This window comes from Choloepus didactylus, chromosome 4 (genome assembly GCF_015220235.1).
Source record: "Choloepus didactylus isolate mChoDid1 chromosome 4, mChoDid1.pri, whole genome shotgun sequence".
NCBI lineage: Eukaryota > Metazoa > Chordata > Mammalia > Pilosa > Megalonychidae > Choloepus > Choloepus didactylus.
In genome coordinates, this window is record NC_051310.1 from 184132397 (window position 1) to 184149768 (window position 17372).

Genomic DNA, 17372 nt, shown 5'->3' on the forward strand with positions numbered 1-17372 from the left:
CTGGATTTGTGTATAACAGGCCCATATGAAGTATATCAATATGTGTGCTATATGTAGGAAAACCGTTGATATCTCATCCATGAAAAAGCCAACATTCTTTATGGCTACAAGAATTAAACTTACCATGTGCTTATATTTGAGTGTTTTTATAAATTTGGCTTATATAATATATTTTACAGTGAAAAAATAAGCATATATATAGCATTGAAGTGCCTCTTGCTCCAACATGGTTTTAGGACAGATACAAATACACAAGTCAGTTTAGAAGGATAGATAAGCAACACAATCAAGTAAACAAATGTTAGTTCCTCAAGGACAGAAAAGACATTTTTAAAAAGGAGCAAAACCTGCAGATTGTTGGCAATTATTGCAGCAAGCTAATCCCAGAACACAGAATTGCAAGAAAGTTTTGGTTGTGTGTTTCTTAACTATTTTTGTTAAGAGAACTAACCCAGGCTGTCCAAGTAGTAGACTTACTAGCACAGCCAAAGGTGGGAGAGGGCCTATGTCATGCAGGATGATAAAGATATACGTAGAGAAGGATATATAAGCAGTGAAATGTTTAAATCAAAAAGTTCTTGTTTTCTCACAAAGGAAGAGGGAAGAAAGAAAAACAAAAGAGAAAATAAAATGAAAGTTACATTTATCAGTCACAGTCTATAGCTACTAGCTTGCGAGCTATTGTAAGGGGGTTCTGAGAATTACTAATACAGAAATATAGACAAATTCAAAAGTATGCATGAAAAGCTTGTACTTGTTCAATAACTTTCAAGCTACAAATATTAACTATTTTAATAGTATAAATGATTTCTCAAAATTTGGACAAGTCAGTGTGTTCATTTCCAAATGGTCAGACCCATCTGCAGATAAGAAATAGCCATATAAATAACAGGAATTTAGAGTTAGCCTATATTTGTAAATATTATCATGTTTAAAAGATAATCAAGGAAAAGCATGTTTTCCAAATGTTAAAAATATCCACAGTTCAAAGGAACTGACAATAGGAGAATCAAAATATGTTAAAGTAATCATTTATCTGGAATTTTAAACCCTAGAGACATCCAAACAATTAAACGATGCTAACACATTTTTGTTATTTTTTTAATTAAAAAATTATTTTAGTGAAAAATAAAATAATAAATTGCAGTAGTTCAGAATGTATGGAGAAATTGTGATCCTGCTTGCTGGCAGTGACCTGATGAAGCTGTCACAGTGGCATGAATAAAGTGAGCGTCAGCTCAAAGCAGGCTTCAACACTGGTTTCATGACAGACTCACTAGGTATCAGCAAGGCATGCTTGATGGCGATTTTAGAGATTTGTATTTTGGCAAGCTACAACTCTTCTATAACTTTGATCAGCAATGCATATAAATATGTACTATGGTTTCAGATGTGTTTGAATAATCACAGCCTTCTTCCACAGTTAATATCTAAATACTGCCAATTAATCCAAAATAGGTCAGACTGTAGACATTCCAAGTAAATGATTTACCATATAAAAATACATCCTTAATGGTGAAAATGCTGGGAAATATATAAACTTGAGATAGCTTTATGTTTTTTAGAGGATTAAGACATGAAACTTTTATTGATGTGAAATCTTTTGAAATAGAATACTAGTAATATTTACATTTTAATTTTATATTTCCCTATAGGTGGAAACATGGATGTCTCAATTCTCTAAAATGTGGTCAAATTGCTATTTATCTTGTTACCTATAGCATTTATTATTATTATTATTATAATCATTATTATTATTATTCATGGTCACAATTATTTTGAACTTTCTTCCAAACTATATTTTCAATTAAAAATTTTTTTTGTTCTTAATTAGGTTTGTGCTCCTTTCTAGTTATCAAAAGGGTACATAATAGCAGTACCCAAATATGCCTACACATTTCAATGTCTTCCTCAAGAATTATTAACTATCCACTCTCAATAAATTCCAAAGAACATATTTTATATTACACTCATGCTATACAAAATTAATTCAATTTTCTGATTAAAAGTTTTTAATCACTTATTAAATATTTTGATTTTTACATAATTAAGGCTCTATTCCTAAACTAATTCAAAACTAGAATGAGTAAAATAAAGACAGATTTTTCTTAAAACAGAAGCCAAAATAAATCCCAAACAGATTCTTTTGTTCCTTTAAAAAATATTTACCATGCCAAATGGGGAAATCAAAATCTGTGCTTTTGAGAAATATTTTCTACGAAACACAGATCAGCTGGAAAATGTACAATTCTGTACTTTTTTATCATGAAACCTGGATAGTTACAGAAAATGAAATATGCTTGGATACATTAAATTCAGAATTTTTTCTAGAATTAACATTTAAAATTTAACTTCCATATTAAAAATAAATGAATTGTCCATCATTATTTGACTCCTGTAATCTTTCAGTCAAGCAAATTTTTTTTAAAAGACAAGATTTGGAGAAACTATCTTTTGAATTATCTATAATACTGCATTGCCTGAATTAGGAAAGTATCCTAGTGTAGTGGTGTGCAAATACTCTACCTTAACTCATACCTGGGTAAAGAAGGGTTCATAAATCTCAACTCCTTTATCAGATCCTTGTAGTAACACTTCCTGGCCACGTCGCCAGCTGTACCGAACGGGTGGGTTGGAATTGGCAACACACCGGAGGAACACTGTTCTTTCATAGTAAAATTGTTCTTTAGCTTCACCTATACTTTGGTGAACAGTTACTACTGGATCATCCAAATCTAGAAAAAATAAAAACAACCAAGTGGCAATGGTATTAGTTACACAGCTTTTGAAGCATTACACATAGAAAACATAATCAAAGATGCATATTACTAATTTATTTTATTACTTATCAGGAATCAGTTTCTTCAATGAATTTTTCTTTAACTTATTGCCAAGAAATTTCCAATGATAGGAGGTAAAGAAAAGTAATAGCTGTTTCTTATGCTCTCTATTTGTTGAGACAGCACAAATGACTTTGTATTCAAAATCTTTCCAATAGCTACATAACAGAGTTCTAAGAGAGACATCAGAATGAAAAACCCTCCAGTTCAAGAGTTCAGCCAGAACAATGAACAATAGTGACAGAGAAATTAATAATAATATCAAGCAGCTCAACTGACCCCTTACCTTAATGTGTTTCTTTTTCCAGTTATTTATAATAGATACATTGAAAGCAAAGATCTATGTTTATGAATTAGTATGGTCTTCATAGTATCAAATCTGATCTTGCAAAGAGTTAAATTTTATCTTCATCTCTGAAGTTATATCCTGTATCATATTTGTTAATTTGAACTATGGTAACAGAAGGTATTATCAAAAGGCATTCATGTTTCTATGCTGAATATTGGAATTAAAATTGTGCCATTTTACATGTATCTTGAGGAAGGGATAGCTCCAGAAATAACATCACGTTTTGCAAAAGTTTTCTTCAGAAGGCCAGTTCAGAAATATTTTAGGCCTTGAGGGCCTTGACGATCTGTATGTCTCAACTACTCAGTTTTGCTGTTATAGTGCGAAAGCAGCCAAAGGCAACACATGAACAACTGAGTTTAGCTAAGTGCCAGGGAAATTTTATTTACAACAACTGCCCCTGGTCAGATTTGACCCACAGGCCATTGTTTGTCATAGTTTTCGATCTGTAATATACCATATCCCAGGTTGTTAAGAGAAAAAAGAAATTAAGAAATACACTTGCTTTTAAAAAAATAAAGAAAACTCTCATTTCCATGTGCTAGTATAAACTTAATCTATATTTGAGTGTGATGCAAAAACTCTCTTGCTTAAATACCAGCTTCGCACAGCTTCATCCCTTCTAGCTTAATAACCCTGAAGGGTCACAACCTCTGTGGTCTTCAATTTCCTTACTGGTAAAGAGGGAATACTAATAATGGTATCAGTGACCTAGGGTTGTTGGAGAATTAAATGAGATAGTCCACAAAGTCTTGGTCATATAGTAAATAGTAAATGCTCAATAAAGGTTATTATCATCATCACCATCATCATCATATCATTATTATTAAAGCGTAGCTAGTACTCAATTATTAGACTCCCATTGATTCCATGTTGTTTTCTTACCTTTATCAGACCAATTCATAATGTATTCAACTCTCATCATGAGTAGATAAAAATGTCAGTCACCCATTTGTTCAGGCTATCAAATGTTTTTGCATAGCATACACTTTTATATGAAAAGAAGTTACAATATTTATATAAACATATGAATAGTGAGGTGTGTGAGCATACGCTATGCTAGATATTTAAAAGACACTGTTCTTTACAAGGATTGTTTTTGATGTGTAAAAATAATAAAAGTCCTATAAAAGTAATGAAATCATAGCCATCCTAAGACAACAAGTAAAGAACAGAATCCAAAATCTCTCCATTTTAAAAGTATTTTTTTCTAGATGAATTATTTGACAGACCTTCTTAGATTTCTTGCTTTGCAACATTCTGAGGATTTTTTTTCCCCAAAAAATATGAGAATCTTTTCACAGCTACCTCAAAGAGCTCTAAATTTAGTAGTGTAAATTTACAGAACAACTGCTGCTTTTTGGTAAAGTTTGAAGAACTTTCAGTTTAAATTTATTCTATTAATTGTGTGGGGTTTTATGTTCTCTGCTTTCAATAAGGTGGAATATTTAGGGTTACTAGCATTATTATCATAACATATTTAAAGGTCTTTAAAAGCTGTCACACATTCACTTCTGTGGTTAACTAGCCCTGGATATATAAAGCAAATCCTGCAGGAGACTGATTAGCTGAATTCAGCCTTAATGATTTGCATAAAGGTACTGTAAGTCAATTTTTCTTGTTCAAAATATAATTTATTTTGGTCATACACTCATTTTTAGAAGATATGAGCTACATATTACATGTTGTAAAAATAAAAATTTTAAGCCAGCAGGTTCAGTAACAAAACAGAATTGGATGTTAGTGTAATAACAATGACTCTCCTTGGGTTCCAAACAGTTCATAGTATTGTAATTACCAACATCCATTTATTGATGCATCATGAGTTCTTTTGTTGTTAAGTGGTGATATTGATAGGCTCAGTCAGGAATAGACCAAACCTGAACAATCATTTAAACATGCTCTTCCCTGATCTGGATGAGATTTGGGTCACTGGACTTCTGAGAATCTAATCTTGTGACAATTGCTTACTGAACATTCTATTGGCTGAATTATTTGTTGGATTCACCCAGGTTTAGGAATTTGGAATTCCTCCTGGATAAAATTCCTAAGTGATTTCTTTTTGTTATTTAAAAACAAATAAGCCAGAAACAAGACTTCTTTCAGACAAATCAAATAATGACATGGTCAAAATATGTGGTAAAAACTATATACACACACACACCTAAATTTATTTATTACATATATGTACATAATATATATTTTAAATATATATGTATAAGATAGAAGATGATATATAGAATATAAGATATAGAATATATGCTACAGATATGTAATATATAATGTAATATAATATATATTAGCTATATTGTAAATTTTTCTTTGGTTTAAACTAATATCTCTTAATAAGACTAAGATGTTGATAATTTAACCACCTGTGACTAAATATGTGCATTTGTTTTAGGTCAGGTTTTTTGTAAAGAGACTCTAAAACAGATATGTATGCCGGAGGTATATTGGGGAGTACGTTTTGGATAAATGTGTGTGGGGCAGTGAAGGAAGTAGGAATGGGCAGAGGAGGAGTTGAACAATAGTGCTTTTGTGAAAAGATCTTGGTAGATCTAGGGAAGCTCTGCAACTGTAATTTCCCCTCAGAAACATCCGGCTCTGAGGCAAGACAGCCAAACCTTGATACACCTATCCTCTCCTCCATCAACCAGTCATTGGTTGTGTGTTCCTCTCCACTAGGGGTTATGACTTAGGAGGGGCAGCTCTCTTCTGCTTAGGGCAATTTCCAGAGAGGTACTTAGTTGAGAGCCATCAACTGCCAATACTCTCAGCAGTTGGAGGAATGAGTGCTTCAGCTGTGATAAGGGGATCTGGATGGTGCACTGTAACATCCACACAGATTCACTCACTAGGTTTAAAAATTCACCACATGTGGTAGCTTCAGTTATGTATCCCAACTTAGACATGTTCCTGGTCTTAATCCACATTTCTGTGGGTTTGAACCCATTATAAATAGGATCTCTTGAAGACTTTATTTTTAATTAAGGTGTGGCCCAACTGAATGAGATTGGGTTTAAATCTGGATTGTCAGAGCTCTTTATAAGCAGAAGATATAAAAAAAAAATAGTGAGAGAAAGACACAGGGAAAAGCCAGAGGTCAGAAAGGACCTGGAAGAGAAAGGAGAGGACATTGTCATGTGCATAGCCTTGTGAACAGGACAGCCAAGGAATCCAGGGTTATGTGCAGCCAGCACCAAAACACATGTCTTCAAGAAGAAAGTATTACTTGCTGATGCCTAAATTTTGGACTTTTCCTAGCCTCAAAACCGTGAGCTGATAAATTCCCATTGTATGATATTTATAATGGCAGCCTGGAAACTAAGACACCCTATTTCAGCAACACTACTTAAGGATTCTGAAAGAATCTGAAAAGAAGTATGGTTGGATGAAAATAATCATCTCATTCCACTATTATCATTCTAGATTCCTCTCATCCTGGGCTTATGCCATATTTTGCCTAGTAAGATTATCTAACCATCTGACCTTCATACCTTAGGAATTTGAGCCCTTGGTCTGTTTACAGCCAAAATTGGACAAAGGAATAACAATAAATGACTCAGTGGATCAACTGGGTATTAAACATATTCTTTACTGCCTTACTGTGTAATAATAGCCTTACCTCTATCTGATAATATGGTTCAACTACTCCTGGCTGCATGGTAACTTCTCTTCTTATCTACTGTTTCTTGGCACAAAGAGCCTAAAGTGAGTGAGTGGCAGCCATGGCTGAATGTTTAATGGGACTTGTTTTGGTTTGCTAAAGCTTTCAGAATGCAATATACATGAAATGGGTAGGCTTTTATGATGAGGATCTGTAAGTTAACAAATTTAAAGTTCTAAGGCTTGAAAATGTCCAAATTAAGGCATCAACAGGATGATAACTGGTCTCTGAAGAAAGGCTGCCAGCACCTGGGACACCTGTCACATGGGAAGGCACATGGCTGGCGTCTGCTGGTCCTTCATTCCCACGATTCGTTGCTTTCAGCTCTGGTTCCAGTGGCTTCCTCTAGGGGTCCTCTCTTAGCTTCTCCAGGGCTTTTCTCTCTAAAGCGCTCTCTTGGTTTCATCTCTTTCTATCCTCTCATAAAGGATTCCAGTAAAGGATTATGACCCACCTTGAAGGGGGTGGGTCATATCTCAAATGAAATAACCCAACCAAAAGATCCCACCCACAACAAGTCTGCACCCACAGGAATGGCCTTTTCTGAGGGTACATAACAGCATCAAATCAGCATACTTTACCCTCTGGACTCCAAAAAGACATGTTCTTTCCATATGCAAAATACATTCAATCCATCACAATATCACAAAAGCCTTAAATAACTTCACTAACTGTAATATTAAGTACAAAGTCTCATCAAAATTAGTTACAGGCATGGTCTATCCTAAGGCAAAATTCTCTTCAGCCTGTCAACCTATGAAACTTAGAACAGTTATCTGCTTCCCATATACAAAGGAGGTACAGTCATACCGTGAATGTTTCCATTTCCATAGGGAAAAATTGGAAGGAAAATGGGACAACATTCCCAAACAGTTTTGAAAACCTACAGGGTAAACGTCATTAGATTTTGAGGTCTGAGAGTCATTTATTGAAAGACGCTTTCTCCTCAGGGATTGAGAGAGCAGCAGTCCCACACTATCCAAGAGTTTACAAAGGGGTGTTGCTCTCTCCAAACACTGGGGTGAGGGCTCCAAAATCTCCAAACACTGGGGAGACAGCCGTGCTCTCTGCTCCACCCTCTTCAAGCAATGGGGTGGCAGCTGGACTCTCTGCCAACTGTGGGGCACAGGATCAACCCCCTCAGAACAGTGGGATGGTGGCCAGGCTCTCAACACTGGGGAATGTGCTTCACCCTCTCTGAAGCCCAGGGCAGCAGCACTTCTGAAAAACAGAGTAGCCAAGCTCCCTCAATCGCCAAGGCATCTGAGAGCCCTGAGGCAGCAGCACTCTTCTTAAAAAATGAGGAAGAAGGCCCAGCCTCTGTGAACTCTGGGTCAAACTCACCCTTCCCACATGAGTGGGTGGGTCCACTCTCCTGGCCTGAGGTTTCTTGCCTTCAGACATCATTTTTCCTTCAATCTGTCCCTCAAAGTCCAGGCTGGCAGTGGTTTCATTCATATAGATCTCACAAAAAAACTCGTTGGTTTCACATGAAGCATAGAGGGGTTCCAACCATCAGACAATAGGACTTTCCACAAATCCTTTCTGGATAGGTGCATTTCCATTCCTGACTTGTACTGAAATGGCTGACTGGTTCCAGGTTTGGTTATATCCTCATGTGGGGCACTATTCTCTGGGGACTCATTTTCTGAAAGCTCAGAATTTTCCAAACTATCAATTTCTGGTTTCTTTGTACCCAAGAGTTTAGTTCTCAGCTTATCCATTGCCTCTCACATTTTACTATAAGCTGCAAGGAGAAGCCAGGCTGCACTTTCCACATTTAATTTAGAAATCAGCTAAAAATCCAAGCTTGTCACCTTCAAATTCTGCCTTCCATGTGACATTAGGACTCAATTTTGCCAAATTCTCTGCAACTTTTAAAACAAGGGTCACCTTTCTTCCAGTTTACATGACACATTCATCATTTCTGTCTAAGACCTCATCAGAAGAACCTTTAGAGTCTATATTCCTACCAAGAGTACCTTCAAAGCAATCTAGACCTTGCCTATCAAGCAGCTAACGATTCTTCCAGAATCTTCCCCTTATCCATTTACAAAGCCATCTAGCAATTCTGGTATTTGCAAATCAAAGCAGCTCACACTCCTGGTTCAAAAATCTGTTTTGGTTTGCTAAAGCTGCCAGAATACAATATACCAGAAATGGGTTGGCTTTTACAATGAGGATTTATTAGTTTATAAATTTCAAGTTCTAAGGCTTGAAAATTTTCAAATTAAGGCATTGGCAGGATGATAACTGGTCTCTGAAGAAAGGCTGCCAGCATCTGGGACACCTCTGTGTCCACCTCTGTCACATGGGAAGGCACACGGCTGGCGTCTGCTTGGCCTTCATCCCCAGGATTCATTGCCTTCAGCTCTGGTTCCAGTGGCTTCCTCTGTGGGTCCTCTCTAAGCTTCTCCAGGGCTTTTCTCTCTAAAGCTCTTTCTGGTTTTCATCTCTTTTTATCCTCTCATAAAAGATTCCAGTAAAGGATTAAGACCCACCATGAACGGCATGGGTCATATTTCATTAGAAATAACCTAACCTAAATTTCCCAACCACAATAGATCTGCATCCACAGGAATGGATTAAAAGTACATGGACTTTTCTGGGGTACATAACTTCAAAGCAGCACAGGACTCTTGTTTGCTACTAGCATGTTTTCCCCTTCTGGCAAAAGGGTCCTCTAAACTGGCAGGACCCATAGTTGTGGGAAGGAAGCACATATTTCCCAAGGGAGTCACTGAATGTGATGGCCACCCCTTGGTTCTTTGACCCATGTTTTATACTTAGGGAAAAATCACCATATAATAATGGCCATTGATTAGGTTTTATACTGTATCCTGGAGTATAACATCCCATCCTACAGGATATTATGTTTAGTTGCTCCTCAAAAGTCTACTCTGTTGTTCAATAAAGGGGTATTTCTATGTGGTGCAATATATAATAAGATCAGGAAATCCCAGGGTGCTGTGCCCATTACTATACCTCCATTGCTGTACAGTGTTCTGTTCTGAATGAAATTTTAGGTAGGATCCTGTGTTAAGACTTCAAGCATTCTACAAACCTTTAGCTAGAGCATATGGCTGAGGTTAGCAGATTAACACATAATCAGAATGCATGTCAAGTCCAGTAAAAATAATGCACTTTCAGCATAAAAAAGGTCCAGTGTAAGCTACTTGTAACTAATGAAGTGGCTGCTTGTTGCCTTGAGGAATTATGCCTTATCAAGAGTCAAGTGTTGGTCCCTGTTGCTGACAGATTAGGTACTCAGTAATGGCACTAGCTAGATCAAACTTCATGAGTGAGAGCCCATGTTTTGAGCTTATGCATAGCCTCTATCCCTACCCTTATGGCTGTTCTTTTGATGAGCCTGTTGGTTGATGTCAACTGGCTGAATTATTCTGTCAAATTGTATTTTTTGTTGTTGTTTTGTTTTGTTTTTGTGCCTCTTCTTTGGTAGATATTCCTTGGTGATCATTAATTTGCAACATAAATATTATCACACTTCATCCCACTCCCAAAGGTCCATCAAAATACATGAAGAGATCTTCTCTTTCCACAAGAAGTTGTTGACCTGGTGCATCGTGGAAATCAAAGTTCTGCCCACTGAAAGGATTTTCTTTTACCTCTGACTTTCGGGGATATTCAGTGTGGGGCTCTGCTGAAGCAGCAGTCCAATTTTTACTTGCATCCACGTAATGAGCTGACCCATTTATGAAATGTACTCACTCTTCTCCTTCATCAGCTTGTTATAATAGACCCCTTATATGACCAAATGTTAGCTAAGGGAGAGGCACTGGTGAAACACTGGCAGGTGCCATGGAGTCTGGACACCTGCTTATATAACTTACTTGGACTCTTTTGCCCTGACCATGCCCAATCCTGACGTACCACTTCCATCTTATGATGGATTACTTCTGGGTCTGCCTTTTTTATGACTGAGTTTTGGGTGGATCTGACAAAACCCACCTCATGATTGACAGTTCTTGCAATGTGGTCATTTGACATCCCATGTTCAGGCACTCCATCTCTTCCAATGCCCAGTAGCACACTAGAAGCTGTTTTGCAAAAGATGCATAAATCTCCTTTGGCTTTACGCATAACCCTAGAAATATACTTTATTGTTCTCCTATCAGGGTTGTTATAAACCACACAGCATCTTTTCTAGCATTGATAGATCTAATATCATAGATTCTCCTGGGTTATGTCGTTTAAGCACCAGGGTCACTTGCACCACAGATGTGTTGCAGAGCCCTTTCCTACTTTGAGCCTCACCTGAAGCAGATAGTCTTTTGAATCACCTGATAAGTTTATTAAATCATATTTCCAAATGTGGAATATGCTTCAGAACCCAAAGAGACCTAACAAGCACTGTGCTTCCTTCTGAAGGATAGGAATTACAAGATGAAATAATTTTTTCTTTATTGTGGGTGGAGGCCCCAGACCACTGGACATCTAAAATTTTACTTCTGTAGCGGGCCCCTGAATCTTTGTACGTTTATTCCAACCCTCTGTATTATGGGTGTTTTCCAAGGCATCAAAAGTACCTGCCACTTCTTGTTAATATGGACCAATAAACATGATCTCATTGATATCTCTCATGTTCATCAGAATGTCCAGATGGTCTATATATCCCTTTGGACTATGTTATGACAATGGATGTGAGTTAATGAAGCTTTAGCGCAAGACTGCAAATGCATACTGATGTCTGTTCCAAGTGAATGCAAATTATTTCTAATCCTCCTTCATAACAGAAATAGAACAGAGCACATTCACTACATCACTGGAAATGTATCATGTACCTGAAGCCATGTTAATCTGCTCTAGCAAAGATACCTGATGTGGTAGCAGCTATAATCACGGCATTGTGAGGGTGAGTTTCTGATAGTTCACAGTCATCCTCTTTGATCTACTTGATTTGGGCAGGAGACAGCATTATAAATAGATAGGGAAATGATGGGGTCTACCACAAATGCATTTTTGAAGTCATTAAGAGTAGCACTAATCCCTGCCATTCTCCTGGGGTATGATAATTGTTTTTGACATACTTTCTTGGTTAAGAATGAAGAAGTTTCAGAGGCATCCACATAGTATTCTCACTTGGATAGCTCTTATCCCACAGGCCAAGGAATCATTGTAGGGGTTCTGATATCTATCATGCATGTCTATGCCAATTGGAGATGAGGTAAATGACAACAAGGTGCATCTATGGACTACTGGTGGACCCAAAGTGAGTCAGACCTTGGCCATAACCTCATTTATTACCTGGCACCCATCTGTCACACTCTAACAGAGGGAGTGGCGTGATGATGCTTTGGAACTCTACGAATCAAGGCCAACTCTTGTTGTACTCTTGTGTACAACATTCCTCAAAATATTTCTGGAGTCTCTTTTCCTAATTATATGGTTATCCAAGCAAATAGATGTAAGTTCCTTTGGAGACAGGACTGGGAGAACCTTTACTTGTCATAATGTTGCAGGGTCTTTCTTTCTGCACACTTGGTCTCTTCTTCAGTCAAGCAATTCAACATCTGAAAATTACCTCAGGTCTAGAAACTGGATAAGAGGTTATGACTTTATTAGGTGGCCATATTCAGCCTCTGATCATCTATCCTTGATTTCCACATTCTGGTGGATGTGGCTGTTCACTTATTCTTCTCCCAGAGATGCTGTATTCTATTAAACATCTTCATAGCTCTCTGTGGGTCAGGAGCCCTGGATGCATTCAAACTTTTAACTGCTCTTTTAACATATGCATACCAATTTTGCTTTTTGCAATTCAGCACTGACACCTAGCCTCTATTATTTTGTGTTCATCTCATCCCTGTTGCTATTAGGGAGCCAAATTCTGTTACAGTATCTCCTGCCAGCAATCTTTGCCTACAGAGGATAATCACTTCTGAGCATCTGCCTGTGTCCCAGTACATTCCTACTGTTTTGATCAATGGGTCATTCTCCAAGCTTTTCCATGGGATATAGTGAGCTGATGATTTTTCTGTACTTTACCTGGTGTATTCACTTTTGCATGACCACACCTCTGAGCCTTTTAATCCCTTTTTCTATTGTCTGCCACTGCAGACTGGGCATTTATACTTCATTTAGTGGAGACTATTGCTTTCCTGAAGCTCTGGAGAGCTACCCTAGCAGCTGGTAAGCATCATCTCCAGCAGTCTCTGTCAAAGTGACAAATCTTGTATTACGAGAGAACAGTCCCATATCCATAAACTCAACCTTACTCGATCTCATGTGATCCAGCAGCCCCAGGATCCAGTCCTATACACACTCTCTAGACTCCTACCAGTAAATATTGGCTAGAGCCAGCAGCTTGTTTAGCACATAGTTCCTTTCTTCCCTATGAGGCCCAGCATTTCCATGGCCAGGTTAAGTAATCTATTGACCCTACATATTGATCTGGTGATCAGCAAGGGAGTCAGGGGTAGATCCTAAGAGAGTTATGAGTTACTGTAAATGGTAGAGGTTTCTGCATTATTTTCAAACAAGATGAAAGTGGTAGCCTCTAATAGGTGAGCAACCTCTAAAGGCCAAGCAGGTTTAAGGAGATATGAGATTGTTTTGTTTTTTGTTGTTGTAGTTTTTTGTTTTTGTTTTTTGTTTTTTTTTTTTTGGTTTCTTTGCTGCTAAAATAAATACCATATGAGTTGTTGTAAAAAAAAATTTATAAGCTCATAGTTTTGAGGCTAGGAAAAGTCCAAAATCCAGGCATCAGCAAGTCAATGCTTTCTTTCAAAAGACTATGATACTCTGGGCTGGCTGCCAGCAATCTGTAGTCCTCAGCTTTTCTGTCAGATGGAATGCACATTGTGTGTCTTCTCCTTTTTCTTCTGGGTTCTGTTGACTTCTAGCTTCTGACTGCTCCCCATGGCTTTTCTCTCCATGTGACTTTCACTCTGCTTTACAGGACTCCAGTAATCAAGATTCAAGCCTAACCTGATTTAGTTGGGCCACACCTTAACTGAAAAAGCATCTTGAAGAGATCCTATTTACAGTGGGTCCACATGCACCAGAACGCGGATCAAGACAAAGAGCATGTCTAAACTGTGGTTATACAATTCAATCCACCATAGGTTGAAGGTATTTTTAGTTAATTAATCTAGATGCACTGCTTTCCCCATCCCACCCCCAATCCCTGTCTAGGTCACATTTGTTTCCAACCAGGATTCAGATCCTGATATAATTGACTTTCCAGGACTGAAGATAAAAGCTTCTCTGAATCTCTGCTATACTTTTAATTAAGTCCTAAGACTATCAGCTTTTTATTCTGCTTAAGAGGCCTACTTACTTTCACACATCACTTTCGACTAATGATTAATCACAACCTTTCATTCTTGCTACCTCCTGCATAAATAGAACCCAGTAGAAACTATCTGATTCCAATGACCCTTTAATTATAACTTTCCCCTGAATTTCTCAAAAGCCAGAGATGTTGAATCCATAGTACCTTATCTTCCATTGGTACCTGCCTCAGTTCAATGCAGGTAGAAGTTCTAACAATTTCACTACCATAGCATTCAAGGGTTATCAGTGGTTCACCTCTACCAGGAATCCCTATAACATCTATGCCACCTGACCTCACTGTTAGTAGGTGTGGACTGATGGGTCGGGTTCTAAATATCCATTTTAGAGTCACTCCCTCAGACTCTCTAGAATGAGTTCCTTGGGAATCTGATTCCTTGAAGAAGATATGCATTCAGAAAATTCACTGGGGAGTGCCCTGAGAATCAACTCCTGTTGTAGTGTGCAAAAACAGCAGGATTAGGATGAGGGGGCAAGATGGCAGCATAGAGAGGAGTGGAAGCTAAGTAGTCCCCCTGGAACAACTACAAAAAAACAGAAACTACTAGTAAATAATCCAGAATAACTGCAGGGTGACAAATGAGACCATCCACTCATCATACACCAACCTGAATTGGGAGGAATGCCCGAGAACACAGCATAAAATCTGTAAGTAAAACCTGCGGAACCAAGTCGTGAGACCCCCCTCCCCCATAGCCCGAACTGCAAAGTCTCATGGTGCCAGAGAGAAGCTCTCTCCCAGCAAGCAAATATAGCTCAGCTGAGGTCCAACTGGGGTTTTAAGTAGCGAGTGTGAACTGCTCACTACAGGTACACATCCCCAAAAAACAGACAGAGGCTTTGGGTGACGACTGATCTGGGAGAGCCGGAGGGTCACCTTGGACTGGGTCTGAAGGGGGCTATCTGTTTCTTTTTCGGCTCAGTGGAGAAAGCCCCAGTCATTTTCAGTTTCCAGGGCTGTGACTCTGGGAAGGGTGGAGACAGCACAAGCAGAGAGAGAGACCATTGAAATGCTAATGACCTCCACCTGGGGGGTCTGTCTTCTCTAGGAGGAAAGGGGTGGGGCCCTTTCCATTCAGAACCAGACCCCAGAGCCTGGGGGAACACAGCCATACCTCCTCACACCAGTCAAGAATTATAGGCTAACAGGCATCACCTGCTGGGCAGAAAAGCACAGTGACCTGAGGCATCACAGGATGAAACAATTTTCTAAGACACACCCGCAGGGAAACCAGATACTGAATATTTCTTCCCTCTGGGACCTGAGCCTGTTCTGGTCTGGGAAAACCTGATTTGGATAACCAAGGAAACCATGCCTAGACAACAGAAAATTACAATCTACACTAAGAAAAACAAAGTTATGGCCCAGTCAAAGGAACAAACGGACACTTCAACTGAGATACAGGAATTTAAACAACTAATGCTAAATCAATTCAAAAAGTTTAGAGAAGATATTGCAAAAGAGATAGAGGCTGTAAAGGAAGCAATGGGCATATATATGGCAGAAATCAAAAGTTCAAAAAAACAACTAGTAGAATCTATGGAAATGAAGGGCGCAACACAAGAGATGAAAGACACAATGGGAACATACAACAGCAGATCTCAAGAGGCAGAAGAAAACACCCAGGAACTGGAGAACAAAACACCTGAAAGCCTACACGCAAAGGAGCAGATGGAGAAAAGAATGAAAAAATATGAGCAACGTCTCCGGGAACTCAAGGATGAAACAAAGTACAATAATGTACGTATCATTGGTGTCCCAGAAGGAGAAGAGAAGGGAAAGAGGGCAGAAGCAATAATAGAGGAAATAATTAATGAAAATTTCCCATCTCTTATGAAAGACATAAAATTACAGATCCAAGAAGTGCAGCGTACTCCAAACAGAAGAGATATGAATAGGCCTACGCCAAGACACTTAATAATCAGATTATCAAATGTCAAAGACAAAGAGAGAATCCTGAAAGCAGCAAGAGAAAAGCGATCCGTTACATACAAAGGAAGCTTAATAACACTATGTGTGGATCTCTCAGCAGAAACCATGGAGGCAAGAAGGAAGTGGTGTGATATATTTAAGATACTGAAAGAGAAAAACCGCCAACCAAGAATCCTATATCCAGGAAAGCTGTCCTTCAAATATGAGGGAGAGCTCAAAATATTTTCCGACAAACAGACAATGAGAGACTATGTGAACAAGACACCTGCCCTACAGGAAATACTAAAGGGAGCACTACAGGGTGATAGAAGACAGGAGTGCGTGGTTTGGAACACAATTTTGGGAGATGGTAGTATAACAATGTAAGTACACTGAACAAAGGTAACTATGAATACGGTTGAGAGAGGAAGGTGGGGAGCATGTGAGACACCAGAAGAAAGGAGGAAAGATAAAGACTGGGACTGTGTAACTTGGTGAAATCTAGAGTATTCAACAATTGTGATAAAATGTACAAATATGTTCTTTTTTTGAGGGAGAACAAACAAATGTCAACCTTGCAAGGTGTTAAAAATGGGGAGGCATTGGGGGAGGGATGCAATCAGCATAAACTAAAGACTGTAACTAATAGAATCATTGTATTATGCTTCCTTTAATGTAACAAAGGTGATATACCAAGGTGAATGCAGATAAGAGGGGGGGATAGGGGAGGCATGTTAGACACTTGACATTGGTGGTATTGTCTGATTCTTTATTCTGCTTTGATTTAAGGTTATTTTTCCTTTTGCTACTTCCTAGCTGTCATTTTTTTTTCCTCTTTCTTTTCCCTCTCTACCTTCTTTGACTCTCCCTCCTGCCTTGTGGAAGAAATGTAGATGCTCTTATATAGATAGTGGTGAAGGTGGTGAACACATAAATGTATGACTATGCAGAGAACCATCGATTATTTACTTGGGATGGAATGTATGGTGAGTGAACAAAACCATATTAAAAAAAAATGGGTTGATGAGAAAACCTCAAGGGCAATATACTGAGTGAAATAAGCCAGACACATAAGGACAATTATTGCAGGGTCTCACTGATAGGAACTAATTATAATATGTAAACTCATAGACATGAAATATAAGGTACCAAGATATAGGACAAGGCTTAAGAATGGGGAGTGGTTGCTTAGTATGAGCAGAATGTTCAATTAGGATGAACTTAAATGTTTGGAAATGAACAGGGGTGTTGGTAGCAAGATGTGAGAATAATTAACAGTGCCGAATG

At 38.2% G+C, this 17372-nt stretch overlaps 1 protein-coding gene across 1 annotated transcript in view; it reads right to left on the reverse strand.

Moving 5' to 3' along the window:
- MDGA2 (MAM domain containing glycosylphosphatidylinositol anchor 2) overlaps positions 1-17372 on the reverse strand; it is a 1012098-nt gene that overhangs the window by 409226 nt on the left and 585500 nt on the right. Inside the window, exon 4 of the mRNA XM_037834933.1 lies at positions 2539-2735. Within this exon, the coding sequence (XP_037690861.1) occupies positions 2539-2735 (197 nt within the window). The remainder of the gene's footprint in view (positions 1-2538; positions 2736-17372) is intronic.